Source organism: Telopea speciosissima, chromosome 1 (genome assembly GCF_018873765.1).
Source record: "Telopea speciosissima isolate NSW1024214 ecotype Mountain lineage chromosome 1, Tspe_v1, whole genome shotgun sequence".
Lineage (NCBI taxonomy): Eukaryota > Viridiplantae > Streptophyta > Magnoliopsida > Proteales > Proteaceae > Telopea > Telopea speciosissima.
Genome location: NC_057916.1, coordinates 86,698,004 through 86,711,662, shown reverse-complemented (window position 1 = coordinate 86,711,662; position 13,659 = coordinate 86,698,004). Strand labels below are relative to the sequence as shown.

The 13,659-nt window shown below is 38.2% G+C and overlaps 1 protein-coding gene across 4 annotated transcripts; it reads right to left on the bottom strand.

Moving 5' to 3' along the window:
- Positions 1-719: 719 nt before the first annotated feature.
- LOC122638843 lies at positions 720-12,943 on the bottom strand. Of its 4 annotated transcripts, XM_043831694.1 has the most exons (5): positions 12,832-12,943; positions 11,520-11,525; positions 11,381-11,457; positions 6,549-7,536; positions 720-1,524 (listed from the first exon to the last, which is right to left on the bottom strand). In XM_043831694.1, exons 3-5 carry the CDS (start codon positions 11,397-11,399, stop codon positions 1,032-1,034), a joined length of 1,500 nt encoding a protein of 499 aa, XP_043687629.1. In that variant the 5' UTR covers positions 11,400-11,457; positions 11,520-11,525; positions 12,832-12,943; the 3' UTR covers positions 720-1,031. The 4 variants fall into 4 exon arrangements, with proteins under 4 accessions (XP_043687629.1, XP_043687638.1, XP_043687643.1 ...); XM_043831703.1 differs by lacking the exons at positions 11,381-11,457; positions 11,520-11,525 and having other exon boundaries at positions 6,549-7,549; positions 12,839-12,872; XM_043831708.1 differs by lacking the exons at positions 11,520-11,525; positions 12,832-12,943 and having other exon boundaries at positions 6,549-7,549; positions 11,381-11,479.
- Between the last annotated feature and the right edge of the window lie 716 nt (positions 12,944-13,659).

Sequence of the window (13,659 nt, the reverse complement as noted above, 5' to 3'; positions counted from 1 at the left end):
AAATTTCTTTGATAGAGGACTTAATTAGATAATTAAGTCATTTAAAGCCCAATTATCATGACCTGATTATTAACTGATTATCGACCAACAGAATGTCCATGCCTTGGCCTACTATGCCCAATTACCTAAATGGTTGGTAACCGATAATATATTCAATAAGAATTTCTGATTGAATTAAGAAAATGTATTTTAGAAAATAGATATTGAGAGTTATGATAAATCAAAATCCAATCAAAACGTCACATGCCTTGGCCTACTATGCCCAATTACCTAAATGGTTGGTAACCGATAATGTATTCAATAAAAATTTCTGATTGAATTAAGAAAATGTATTTTAGAAAATAGAGATTGAGAGTTATGATAAATCAAAATCCAATCAAAACGTCACATAACCAATGGTGAAAAGATTATCTTGTGTCTTCAACATGGATGAAGGAAAACATAATCCTTTAAATCATACATGATTTATATCATAAATAATATTATTTGGAAGCTGCCACCTGCCAGAGCTCCACACTACCAACTCAAGACAACTTAAAATAAAAGACATCCAAGATATTGGCACTACACTTTTAAGCAGGGAACATGCTTCATGTGAATAACATGAAATCTTCGCCGTGGAACACTGTTGTGGCAACAGTTGCTACATGCAAAGCCCCTGTTCCTCACATAAGAAAATATACCAGAACTAAATAAATAGCTTGCAGAAGACAACTATTTGATTCCCAGCTCTGTAAAACCAATCTGGGACTCCATCGGTAGATCGATGAGATCTTCCTCAATCCAAATATGTTCAGCATATATACAAATGTACAAATCATCACATGTACACCAAACAACATCCATGAAAAAAGCTTTTTAATTACACAAGAGGAATCTAAACAGTACACATAAATAGAAGACAAGAAACACAACCCACTTCTTTCATTCCCCTGTAGTCCAATCTTCACACTGACTGTACATTTTTTGTCCTGCAGGATCCATTAACTGTTTTACTTGGTTCTGAAATTTTGTGTTGCATATCATTTTTACTAGAATGAAGGTAGCACAAACCCCATGGTCAATCCAAGGAACAAACCAGCACTAGCAAGACCCAAACCCACTGCAAAAGCAACAGCATACTTACTGATGTCGCATTTCAGCGCACCTCGCTTCTGCTCCACAGCCTTGAGCTGACGCTTCATCGGTTGCCTACCTTTGTACGGCATCCAAGGTAGGACCATCGGAAAGAGACTGGAGATTGGTTGGTCCTTGTTCTTAAGCTGGAGGCAAAGGGCCTCCAGTTGCAATAGTTTGAACCACTGCATATAGGCGAATAGGTGCGAGGCTTGTATGAAGAAGAGCTTGATCATGTGTTCGTTCTCTGTGTATGCCTGCTGGGCTGCCTTCTCAGCTTTCCTTGCCCGTGTTTGGGAATGGCAGAGTGCTTCCAACAGTTGAGCCTTGCTTGGATCACTCTTGGTCTTAGAGAGGTGGCAAGGTTCTGTTGGTTCCCCGTTGGTTCCAATGTAGCCATTGCAGCTGCTGGAAATCATCACAGATGCCAAAATTTAATATTCTGAATAACATCATCTAAGATTACTATCCATGTTCCATGCTTGTGGAATACGAATAAATTATACACTTTTATGCTGGACTTGGCCTAATATATGACTAAAATATACACTTTTATGCTGGACTAGGCTTTTAAGAGTGGAATGGCAGAACCTGGGATTCATATAACTGAAACCAAGCAGTAGGGCTATGCTTTAGTACCCTAATTGATTGAGCTTTGTAGAGTTGAGCTTCTCATGAATCTAGTTTGTTAGCTATCACCAGAGTTCCAACAGTCTTTCACTTCTACCAGCTGCCCCCAACACCCCCCACCCCCACCAAAAAATGTAAAAAAGGTAGCCAGTAAATATTCTTCTTATACTGGACAAACAGTTTCTTCAGTGCTGGGCTGATGCTCATTAAATGCCTTGGCTCATCACTCAGCTGGGGGTCCCACCTTCAGTCACTTCCCTACATGGGTGCATCACACTGTAAAATGGGATCCTGGCCATGTGTGGTAATACTCATTTAATGCACATGGCCTCAGTATTTTCCTAGTTTCTTTTATCCCCAACATAATACAAGATAAATTTACAAATTTTAGCGTGCAATTACAACACCCGGCTGACACATAAGTCTGAGTAAGATTGGAAGTTAGCCAACAAATGCCACATGCATAAAGGTAGAAAACATGCCTCATTAGGGATCTACAGTATGTAGGATTAATCAAATATATCACTACATGATGTTGCACAGGATGTTGCACAGGTTTTTCATGAATTTCAAGAGGGGCCCTTCAAGTTGCTTATTTTTCAGAAAACAAAAACCAGCAAATCAACAAATAGAAAAAAGGAGATAAAGACCAAATGAGTAACATACACAAGAATTATTTGGGGAACTAAAACCTGAGATTATAGAAAAGCAACAACAACAACAATAACAACATCATAGCCTTATCCCAACTTAATGGGGTCGGCTACATGGATCTTACAAGAGACAGCAAAATAATAATACAGAAGTAAGGCGGGGGGGGGGGGGGGGATACAACATTGACACAAACTCTAGGGCATCGTCCCTTCTTTGATATGTACCGCTTCTTAACTGCCAACATTCCGCTCTAGGCCTTGGAATGGAGTGTAATACAACAACAGCATCACATTATCATGGTCCAATTAAATGGGGTCGACCACATGGATCTTTGCTCTCCAATCAGCTCTATTTGAGGTCATACCAGCAACAAGGCCTAGGCTTAGCATGCCCTCCTTCACCGCTTCTCCTATGATTATCTTAGGCCTACCCCTGGTTCTTTTGGTTCCCTCCATCAGGATCAAGTCACTCATCCGCACTGGGGCATCTGAAGGCCTTCGTTGAACATGGCCATACCACCTCAAACGACTCTCTCTAAGTTTATCATGTATCGGAGCTACTCTCAACCCAGCTCTAATGTGATCATTCCTCACTTTATCCTTTCTAGTTTTTCCACATATCCATCTCAACGTCCTCATCTTTGCAACACCAAGTTTATTTATATGGCACTTCTTCACAGCCCAGCATTCCACCCCATACATCATAGCTGTTCTAATGACAGTCCTATAAAACTTTTTTAAGCTTTAATTGGATACGTCGATCACATAGAACTCTGGTCGCACCTCACCACTTCATCCACCCTACTTTAATCATTTGGGCAACGTCGTCATCTACATCGCCCTCCTTGTTTACGATTGATCCCAGATATCCAAAGTGATCATTTTGTGGGATCTTCCTCTCATCAATATTCATCACCTCATTATCTGTTCCAGAGCGGCTAAAGTTACACACCGTATATTTGGTCTTAGTTCTACTTATCTTCAGACCTTTTGATTCCAAGGTAATTCTCCATAGCTCTACTTTGGCGTTAATCCCTGTTTTTGTCTCATCTACCAAAACAATATCATCTGCAAAGATCATACACCATAGGATCATCTTGTATGTCTCTGGTTAAGTCATCCATGATAAGCGCGAACAAATAAGGGCAAAAGGCTGATCCTTGGTGTAACCCAATTAAGATTGGGAATTCACTACCTTGGCCCCCCGCCGTTCTAAAACTAGTTACCCCATCAGCATACATATTGTTAATAATGTCAACTTATTTACATGACACCCTTCTCTTCTTTAAAATATTTCGGATTAGTTCTCTAGGGACTCTGTCGTAGGCTTTTTCCAGATTTATAAAAGATCATATGGACATCTTTCTTGCCCTCTCTATAGATTTCCATGAGTCTCTTCAATAAGAAAATTGCCTCCATTGAGGATCTTCCTGGCATAAATCCGAATTGGTTTTCCAAAGTAGTAGTTTCCTTTCTCAAGTGAGTTTCAATAATCCTCTCCCATAACTTCATTGCATGACTCATTAACTTTATGCCTCTACAGTTATTACAATTTTGGGCATCTCCTTTGTTTGTATAAATTCGGACCACAAAGCTTCTCCTCCATTCATCTGGCATTTTCCTAGTGGTCATAATCTTATTAAACAACTTGGTTAGCCAGGATAGACCACAAGGTCCTACGTTCTTCCACACTTCAATTGGGATCTCGTATGGGCATGGAGTTTTGCCTACTTTCATCTTTCTTATCGCTTCTTTTACTTCAAGCATCCTAATTTTGCGTATATATCTACGCAAAGAGGTGTCCTTATGAATGACGCTTTCCGCAACCCTGTTACTCAGAGTTTTTATTAAGGAGCCCGTAGAAGTACTCTTTCCATCTCTCTTCAATGTCTTCATCCTGTACAAGTACTCTATCATCCTTACTTCTAATACATCAAACATAGTCAAAATTCTCTAATCATCTTTATGCTCGCCCATCCTACGCTTATGAGAAGTAAGGCACATGTCTAGAACCACCATTCTATGTTGAGTGGTTAGGCTCTCCCCAGGGAAAGATCATAAGCTATTGCAATGTCTAAAACTAATACACCCTCGCCATTCCTTTCTCCAAACCCATAGCCTCCATGTACACCTTCATAACCTCTACGATCTTTCCCAACATGTCCATTTAGATCACCCCCTATAATAATCTTGTCCATGATCAAAGCCTTGCACTAATCCATCCATGTGTTCCCAGAATTGTAACTTACTAATTTCATCCAATCCTACTTGGGGTGCGTAGGCGCTAATAAAATTGACAACCTCTCTCCAACACAAGTTTGATGGCTATAATCCTATCTCCAACTCTTTAACATCTATCACATCATTCTTTAGCTCTTTGTCTACCACTATGCTCACTCCACCTCTATAACTTTCATCTCCCGAAAACCATAGCTTAAAGTCATCCAATACCTTAGCTTTTTAACCCTTCCATCTTGTCTCTTGAATACAGGCAATGAAACATCACTAAATCCTATCTCCAACTCTTTTAACGTCCATTATCATCCACTATGCCCACTCCACCTCTATTACTTTGATCTCCCGAAAACCATAGCTTAAAGTCATCCAATACCTTAGCTTTTTTACCCTTCCATCTTGTCTCTTGAATACAAGCAATGGAACATCACCAAATTATCTTCCATCTTGTCTCTAGAAAAGCATGAACATTATATTCATATAAGACAATGAAACATCACTAAATTTTTTATCCTATGTAATTTATTTAAAAAACCTAGTTGGCGCAGCCAGCTAACAAATAAATTAAAACCATAATTAACATTTCTTTATCATTGCATGGATATTCCAGCGTATTGGGCCTATAAGAGTGGCATAGACCCTCTAATGTAAGACTAGAACCAGAATAGGTCTAATCCCAGGCAGGATCAAATAGAACATCTCCAAAGAACAAGAAAGAGAGCAATGGGATTCCCAAAAGAGGGATCTCAAAAGATAACCAAGAGACACATTGGTTGGAGGAGAATAACTAAACTATTGAAGTAAATCCCATGTTCCTACTTTCTACCCCTATTTTAGGCTCATCAAAGTGGCCAATTATATTACCAAAAAAAACAAGTGGCCAATTACAAAATAAACCCATGGGATCAAAGTCCCAATACATATATAACCCAACCCAAAACTTATTTTAAATAAAATAAACCCTTTAGGTGACTTATTTACATCACCCTCAAGCCCTGGAGTTTGTTGCTATTGAAATTCACTAATGGGCCACTGAATTTCATTAAATGGTCCCACTTATTACAACAACAACAACAAACTCAGCCTTATCCCAATTTAATGGGTCGGCTACATGGATCCAAATAGAACAAAGCAGGGGAAACCGGGGTCTGAAAAAAACAATGAGATGAGAAATGACAAAAGAAAGATGGAAAATACAAGGAAAATGAAAGATGAAAGATGGAAGTAAGAGGAAAGAGGCACAGCCCAGCAAGCCAAGAGAATCTCAGCTAAATGGGGTCAGCCACGTGGATCCTTGCCCTCCAATAGGCTCTATCCAAGGTCATACTTGGTACAAGACCTAAACTATGCATGTCCTTCCTCACAACTTCTCCTATGGTCATTTTAGGCTTGCCCCTAGCTCTTTTAGCTCCTTCAATCGGAATCATATCACTCCTCCTTACTGGGGTGTCCCTAGGCCTTTGTTGGACATGACCATACAACCTCAAACGACTCTCTTGAAGCTTGTCATATCGGGCCAACTCCCAAGTCAGCTCTGATACGCTCATTCCTTACTTTATCCTTCCTAGTCTTTCCGCACATCCATCTTAACATCCTCATCTCCGCTACACAGAGCTTCTCAATATGACACTTCTTAACTGCCCAACATTCTACCCCATACATCATAGCCGAACATACAACAGTCCTATAAAACTTTCCTTTAAGCTTTAACGGAATACGTTGGTCACACAGCACTCCGGACGCACCTCTCCACTTATTACAAGAAGTTAATATGAATTTTCTCTTGTATGAATGTCAGAAAGTAGGCATGAAGATAAATACTTGTACATAACCAACTTGGGCCATCTGAACTGGAATAACCAAATGAACAAATTCAAAAAGAGTCTTACAGGAAATAACAGCCTAAATCAATACCTGAAGAATCTTTCTGAATCATAGATTGAATGGCCTGATTCACAATATTTAGTTTGTTTTCCATCCACACTTCCTGAAGTGCAACTACCTTGTGGATAGTCACTTGGGTTGGGGAGACCACTATTCGCCTTCTGATCTAAAGATGACAAGAAAATGCCTCCATTGTCAGAACTTTCAGAACAAGTAAATGGGCCTCGGCTAACATGCATTGTCTGGGGCCGTGGAAGATCACAATTCTCAATAAGCTCCAGTGACTTTTCTGCAACCAAAGAAACTAACTCGTTTTTATCCACAGTGCGCCACCATGGCTCAGTCTTCTCGGATGTCATCCAAGGGGACTCCAAGTGAGAGCAAAGCTTCTTGGATGGCTTTAAGACTAAGCCAGGATCCAAGCTCTCAAACTCCTCATTTCCACAACAGTACTCCCCTATGTCCTTATACTCTTCTGGCCCCTGTGCTTTATTGGTGCCCACAGTCCTTAGCTGGTGTATTTTGGACTTTGCACCATGCATCATACAGGTGAGAGGGGTCTGACCCAGTGGGTCAAGATAAGATCCAGAATTTTTGTTGCTATCAAAGTGGACAAAATCTTCTTCACTGAGTGGGTGGCTCCCACCAAGTTTGGGGGCCTTGTTTACCTCCCCAGCTCTCAGCACTTCTAGTTCAGCCTCCAAGGCATTCAACTCCTCATATGAGAAATCCTTCTGGTATGCAAAATTGGGTTGCAACTGCAGCCACCATTTTGTGTCAAGTGGTAGATTGGAATTTGAGGTGTTCCAGTTAAGAGGCATGAACCCCTCTGGGGGATGATCTTGCTCATTTGGAAAATCACCAGGTCCAATATCAGACTCTGGTTTAGAAGTTGAAGAAGATGAGGGGCAGCAAGCTAACTTCGGTGCTCTCTTGGCATCTTCTTGGACAAAACAGCGGTTAGCCGTGCGCTGCCAAGCAGCCCTTGCTTCTGCTGCAGCCATTAGTCCCTTACGCCCTGGTACACTTCACTGGGGTAAAGCAAGATCTGTTAGAAGGCATATGGTTGAACAGATAATGAACTAATAGAAGTAAAGCAATATATATTGAAGATCTGGACCGAAAACCGTCTTCATTATTTACAAGAAAAAGAACTGCAGAAGCAATATCTGAAATTGAAATTAATATTTCAATTAAATTGTCAGTAGCCTCTTAGTATCTAAGAACAATCATTCGCTCTGATGCTTTCAATGATGAAGGGAATGGGATATGACGCATTGATTTAATAATTCAAAACTGCCAACACAGGATTGAGTCCAAAAAGTTGCAGCTCCCAGAATGATCCTCTAATTTGATCTGAAATTAAGGTTTAACGTCTGTATCCTTGACAGAGAAGCTCCGAATCCTCAACAAATCAATTTTTTTCATTACATATAAATATTAGGTACTACCTTCTTTGGTTTCTTCGTCTGTTTCCCAAATCGAAGAATTATCTTTGGACTACAAAGCTTCTAAGAATCAGAATAATTGAACATTCATTTTCATGTGCAGTGAAAAGTTGGCACTCAAGTCATCTAAAGTATGTGCAAGTCAGTGACTCAGCCTAGAAAATTTTTGCTAAAACTGTGAATGCACACAAGTCAGAAGTGCCATAATTCATGAAGGACAAACAAAGAAAACAATCCAAAACATGTGCAAAACATTGTTCCTTGAAAAACAGAAAGTAATGACTTGTTTATCCATTATCCAATAGAGCACCCCATAATTATTTTATTCTCTAGATTCTTGTTGTTGATTTTCTTCTCTTCCCAAATAAGGGAAAGAGATTTTTTTTTCCTCTTCCGAAGTAGAAAGGGTAAGGAGGGATGCTGGTCAGACATGGACTTGCATAGAGGGAATGGAGAAACACCCAACTTTTCTTAGCACAGAGGCATAAGGGAAGGGCTGGGGACTGTCCACATGCCCAACTGTCTTCACATGTTCTACAACCATGAAAATGCCATAAAACATTTATAAAAAAGATTCTTAGCTTTCAGTTTCTCTCTCTTTTTCCACTTCTACCCTGTTGTCCTTCCACCTCCAACAGTTAAATCCCCTGGCCCCATAAGAAGACGTCTGTTGTTTCACAATTAGGCTGCTCCCTTTGGTGAAGAAAAATATTTTTTCTTTTTTTAAGTGAAGAATTAAGGAAAGAAAATTTGAAGTGGGTTAAGGAAGCCCTGGATTTGCAGGAATAACATTTGATCTAAGAGCTCCAGAGTTTGTAACATTGATTGGGTTCTTTAGTTGTGGGGCAAAAACACCACGTTTGAGATAATTGTCTGTTTGAAACTTGGAATTGGACAAAAAGGGAAAGCTTTTGGAGTCCAGACTTGTCAATCTGCAATTGAACAAAGCAACTGTCCGTCATCAGTTAGCCAACAATGAAAGCTTGAAGATGAGAGGGAGGAATTTGCATCAGAAGAGCTTCCAGAGTGGAATTTTTTCTGAGAATGGATAAAAGTAGGAATTTCTAGTCAAAGGAAAGCTCAAATTCCCTAGCCTTTTGGTAGAGAATTAAGATTTGGAATCGAGGATCTCATTGGCAAGCTTCAGTTATCTATAATCCGACCATAAGAATCAAGTATGGACTTGCAAATAATTCAATGTCCTTCAAAACTTGATGCCTGAAAGGGAAAAAAGAATAAAAGAAGAATTGTGTGGGGTAGGATTTTCAGCAGAAAGAAAGAGGGGTGAATACTTTCTGAACAAAATAGTACAAACACCCTCATCTGGAATAAGAAATTAGAATTTGATGCTGCTGCTCCATCTAGAAACAAAAATTTATTGGGCACATAATACATCAGTCCCACTTAAATTCCCAAAATTTTTTTCTGTTCCCTATTTCTCGTTGTTTCTGCCTGAATTCCTGGATATTTAATATAAATTAGTACATCACACATGGGAAAATGCAGTGGCAACTGGCTCTACTTCAGAGAGAGAGAGAGAGAGCTCAGTATCTTTGTGTACATAATAACCTTTTACTTTCCTCAATTCCTCCAACCATTATCTCCGCTGTTTCCAATATGTTGTAGTGTACGCTCTACCATTCCCCTTTTAATTGTATCTTGGGTCTGAATTTATTCATCAAGGGGAAATTTTTTTATTAAAGTTCAACTTATCTTCTAGTTTTGTTTTACTATTTTATGGTTGACTAAAGACCTGCTGGTGACAGCTTTTTGTTGGAAAAAAATGTCTGTTTGGCATAAGTTATTTTCTTGTGAATTAATTAATCGACTGTAGGTTTCGTTGTTGATCTTTAACGTCGATCCATGACTTATTGGACAAAGTTCACTTGCTTGTGTTAGTAGAAAAGGTGATGATCATGGTATATTCTACAAAAAAAAAAAAAAGAAGCAGAAGAATGGGAACTTGCTAATTGATTAGATAAATCACTGGCAAAGAAAAGACAAACAATTTCTAGGTTTTGGTGAATGGTTATGATAAAGTTGGTTGATCTGTGGTATGGATCTTTGTGGAGTTGTTTCCAACTTACATGGTCATGTGAAGTGTCACAGCTTGGCTGTCCCTTTCAGCCTATCATATAAGCCATTACAATATCAAACCATTCTACATCCCAGGAAACTGTTTGTTTATTTCACCAACAAATATTCAGAGCTTTATCATTTTAATGTGTGGTGTATCAATCAACTGGGCCCCTATGGTAGGTTTGATGTGGTAAAATTAGTAAGGTTGACAGACAACCATCCATCATGATAAATACCTCACAAAAAAGCTTCCTGGACCTAGAACAAAGACCAATAAGTCCATACGTGAAGTTTAATTAGTATATTAGATTTATGACAGGACTATCCCACTCCAAAGCTGTCTTCAGATATAAGAAAAATAAATCACACATTTTATTGGTAAGAACGTTCTTATAATGTTAAATATCTGGGATTCGAAGTGGTAATTAGTTCAAAATTTTCAGTGTTTATCACTTTCCGCGAATGAGTCTTCGGCTAAATGAAACTCATAACATGCAGATACTGTTCTGCAAATGGTTGCTTGCATTCACCAGAAAACTATGGGAAAAGAGAAAAAGCTAGACTCTTCTATGATGTTGGAACATGATATAGGCAACTCATCATTTATAATTCAAGACTGTAATGTAAGGTAAAGCAAAAGACTGAATATAACAGATAAAAGATGCCACCTTAACAGCTAGGTTAACCCATTACATCTTATACTATCTGTCCTGAGGTACTTATGCTATTTCATTTATTTATCTTTCAAAAGTTGTGTGCATGTTGAAATTGTTGAATTTTATGGTGGATAATACAAGAAATAAACTTAATTTGCAGAGTGCTTTTGATGAAACATTTAACAACATTGATCTAGGTATTGCAACTTGCTTATCAGTCAAATTAGATACCTAATTTGAATTATAACTAATAAGCACATGGACCAAATGGAAACATTTTGCAACATACCATCTAGCAACTCTTGATGGATATGTTACTTTTCTTTTCTGTTCAAAGCTGGTTTCCCTACAAAAAAATTCTATAGCAATTTGTTAATCAAAAAGCTGAAAGGAAACTCCTCCCTCTTCAGCCACAAGGAGGATTGGTTTATACTATAGTAGCATTTAAATCTCACTACCTAGGAATCCTTCTTAGTTTTGAGTTCTCTAGTTTTTCCCTTCCCTACCCATAGTGAATATATACCTACAACACTCTTTCATATTCTGTTACTCCCCCCAACATTTATATTTCACTTCCTCCAAGCCTCTTTGTAACCTTAATCCTTTATAAGATTGTATTCTGGCCCAATACCACAAGAATACAAAGTTTTCTATACCTGTCATGGATTAATTCTCCTACCCGCAATAGTTATTCTCATATAACAACTTGGGAGGTGCTAGGATATTAACTGCAAAAGTTCAGCACTATGACTGATACAACCTAATCAGAATCACAGAAAGCTATGTGGATCCAAGGCACTAAATCAATCAAACAATATCCATGAGTTCCAAAAAGCAAGATACAGCAGAGATATACACTGCAAAATTAATCCAGATGCTTACTTCAAGATATTGGAACAATTGCAATCAAGATTCCGAAGCTACATCAAGATTAGGGATGCAGGGTGATCATACCACTGTCAGGTATTAAAGTACCATTAACAAGTAAAGCTCTTAATCTTAGTCAGAAAGAAATGATTTTCCTTCACTAGATAACATAGTTTTAAAGAAATTCCAAAACCAAGTGAAAGTACAAGTTGCCAGCTACATTAAGGAGAACTTCTTCTGATGGAATTGTTGCAGGAGTTCAATGTCTGAGAACAAAATTTGTTGAGGCAACAAATCAAGTTCACCAGCAGATTGATACATTGATGATTGATCATTTTTTGTTTTTTAACCCAAATATTCACTGATGAATGATCACTTGAAGCAAAAAAATGTCTCTCTCTAATGTATTAAACATTCTTTATGAATTATGCCCAACAACAATAAGGGCATCGGAAGTTCATATTTTAGGTTTTTCTCATTTTATTGGTCATGAATTTAACAGGAAGGCTAGTGGTTGATTAGAACTCCCAAGGAAAATCCAGCATCCCAATTCAGTATTGTCCCCAACAAGTAGTCAAGCTACACATAGAAATATAAATATTACATTTAAGAAGTTCATCTTATTTTATCCATTGAAAAACTAAGAAAATCAGTGAAAATCTAACAATCAGTGAAATGAATCTACTTCAAAAAAGAAGTAAATACAACCCCAACTAAGATTTACACACTCAGACACATTACTGATGAAAATCTAAACTTAATCACCAGATCCCCGAAGCCAGAGGCTCCTACTAAAAGTGAACCAAGCCAACACTGAATCCAGAAACTACTTCACAACATCAGTCAGAACCGACAAGCGGCAGGGAAAGCAAAAACTACTTCAGAACCTCATCAAAGCAAAAAAAAAAAAAAAAAAATCCCAATTTGTACACACACCCACTCCGCACACTCTACCATCCCCAATGCCAGAAGATAAAGTTAAAAAACATACCCAACACATCCAACACGGCTGGAAAGAGAGAAGAGAACAATACTCGCTCCATCACAAGGCCGATAAGAAAAATATATATCTGAAAAACAGAGAGGGAAAGAGATATTGAAGCAAGAAGCAAGAAGCAAGAGTTGGAGCATAAGATGTTACAAAATCAAACTCGTCAATAGCAAGGCGAGAAAATTTCACAGATCCAAGACATGAAACATTGACAATTTCTTCAAGATGAAAATAGAAACAAGGGGAGGGAGTAAAGTTTTTCTTTCGAGGAGGAAATACCTGATTAAGAACATTCTTCTCTTCTCTTCTCTTTAATGGACTAATTCATGCATAAGAATTGAATGCTTAGATTCCCACTAATCCAAGAAGATGAGGAAAATCGGTAATAGCTTGATTTCCAGTCTGCAACCAAGTGTTCTGAGATCCGAAGACAAACCCACCAGGGAGAGAAGTGAAAAAGGACGAAGAATCTCAAATTCCTCTTATCAAATTCTTCAGTTACATGGATAAGTACTCTTATTACATACCAAATATTTTTCGAATTTCGTTGGGATTTTTCATTAGTTGCAGGGGGGAAAACCGCCAAAACAGCCATGACTTTATCAGATGTGGCAATTTCCTAAATTATAAAAAAAGAAAATTACGTTTATCACCTCTGTAGTTTGTGAAAATTACACCGATCCTTCTCAAAATTACGTTATCCCTCCAAAGGGGAGTGTAATTTTGAAGAGAATTGATGTAATTTTTTCAAACTACAGGGGGTTTATTGTAATTTTCCCTATAAAAGAAATATCTCTCAACCACCCTTATCCCTCCTTACAATATTTTTCCTTTTCCATTTCTCGTCTTTGTCTTTCCTTTCTTCAGTTCTCCACTAATCTTTCCCCCATTAGTTTTAATTGTAATATTAGGAAACTTACCAAAAGAAATTGTATTATTAGGAACTGTGGACCTGCAGTTTTATGTCGTGACAAAGCAGTAGGCAATACTTGATGTGGTTTCTACCAAAAATAAATAAATACTTGATGTGGTGAAACGAGATTGACACGTGGTGAAAAAGAGATAACCCAGCAGCTATCCACGTTGCAACAGTTAATTCA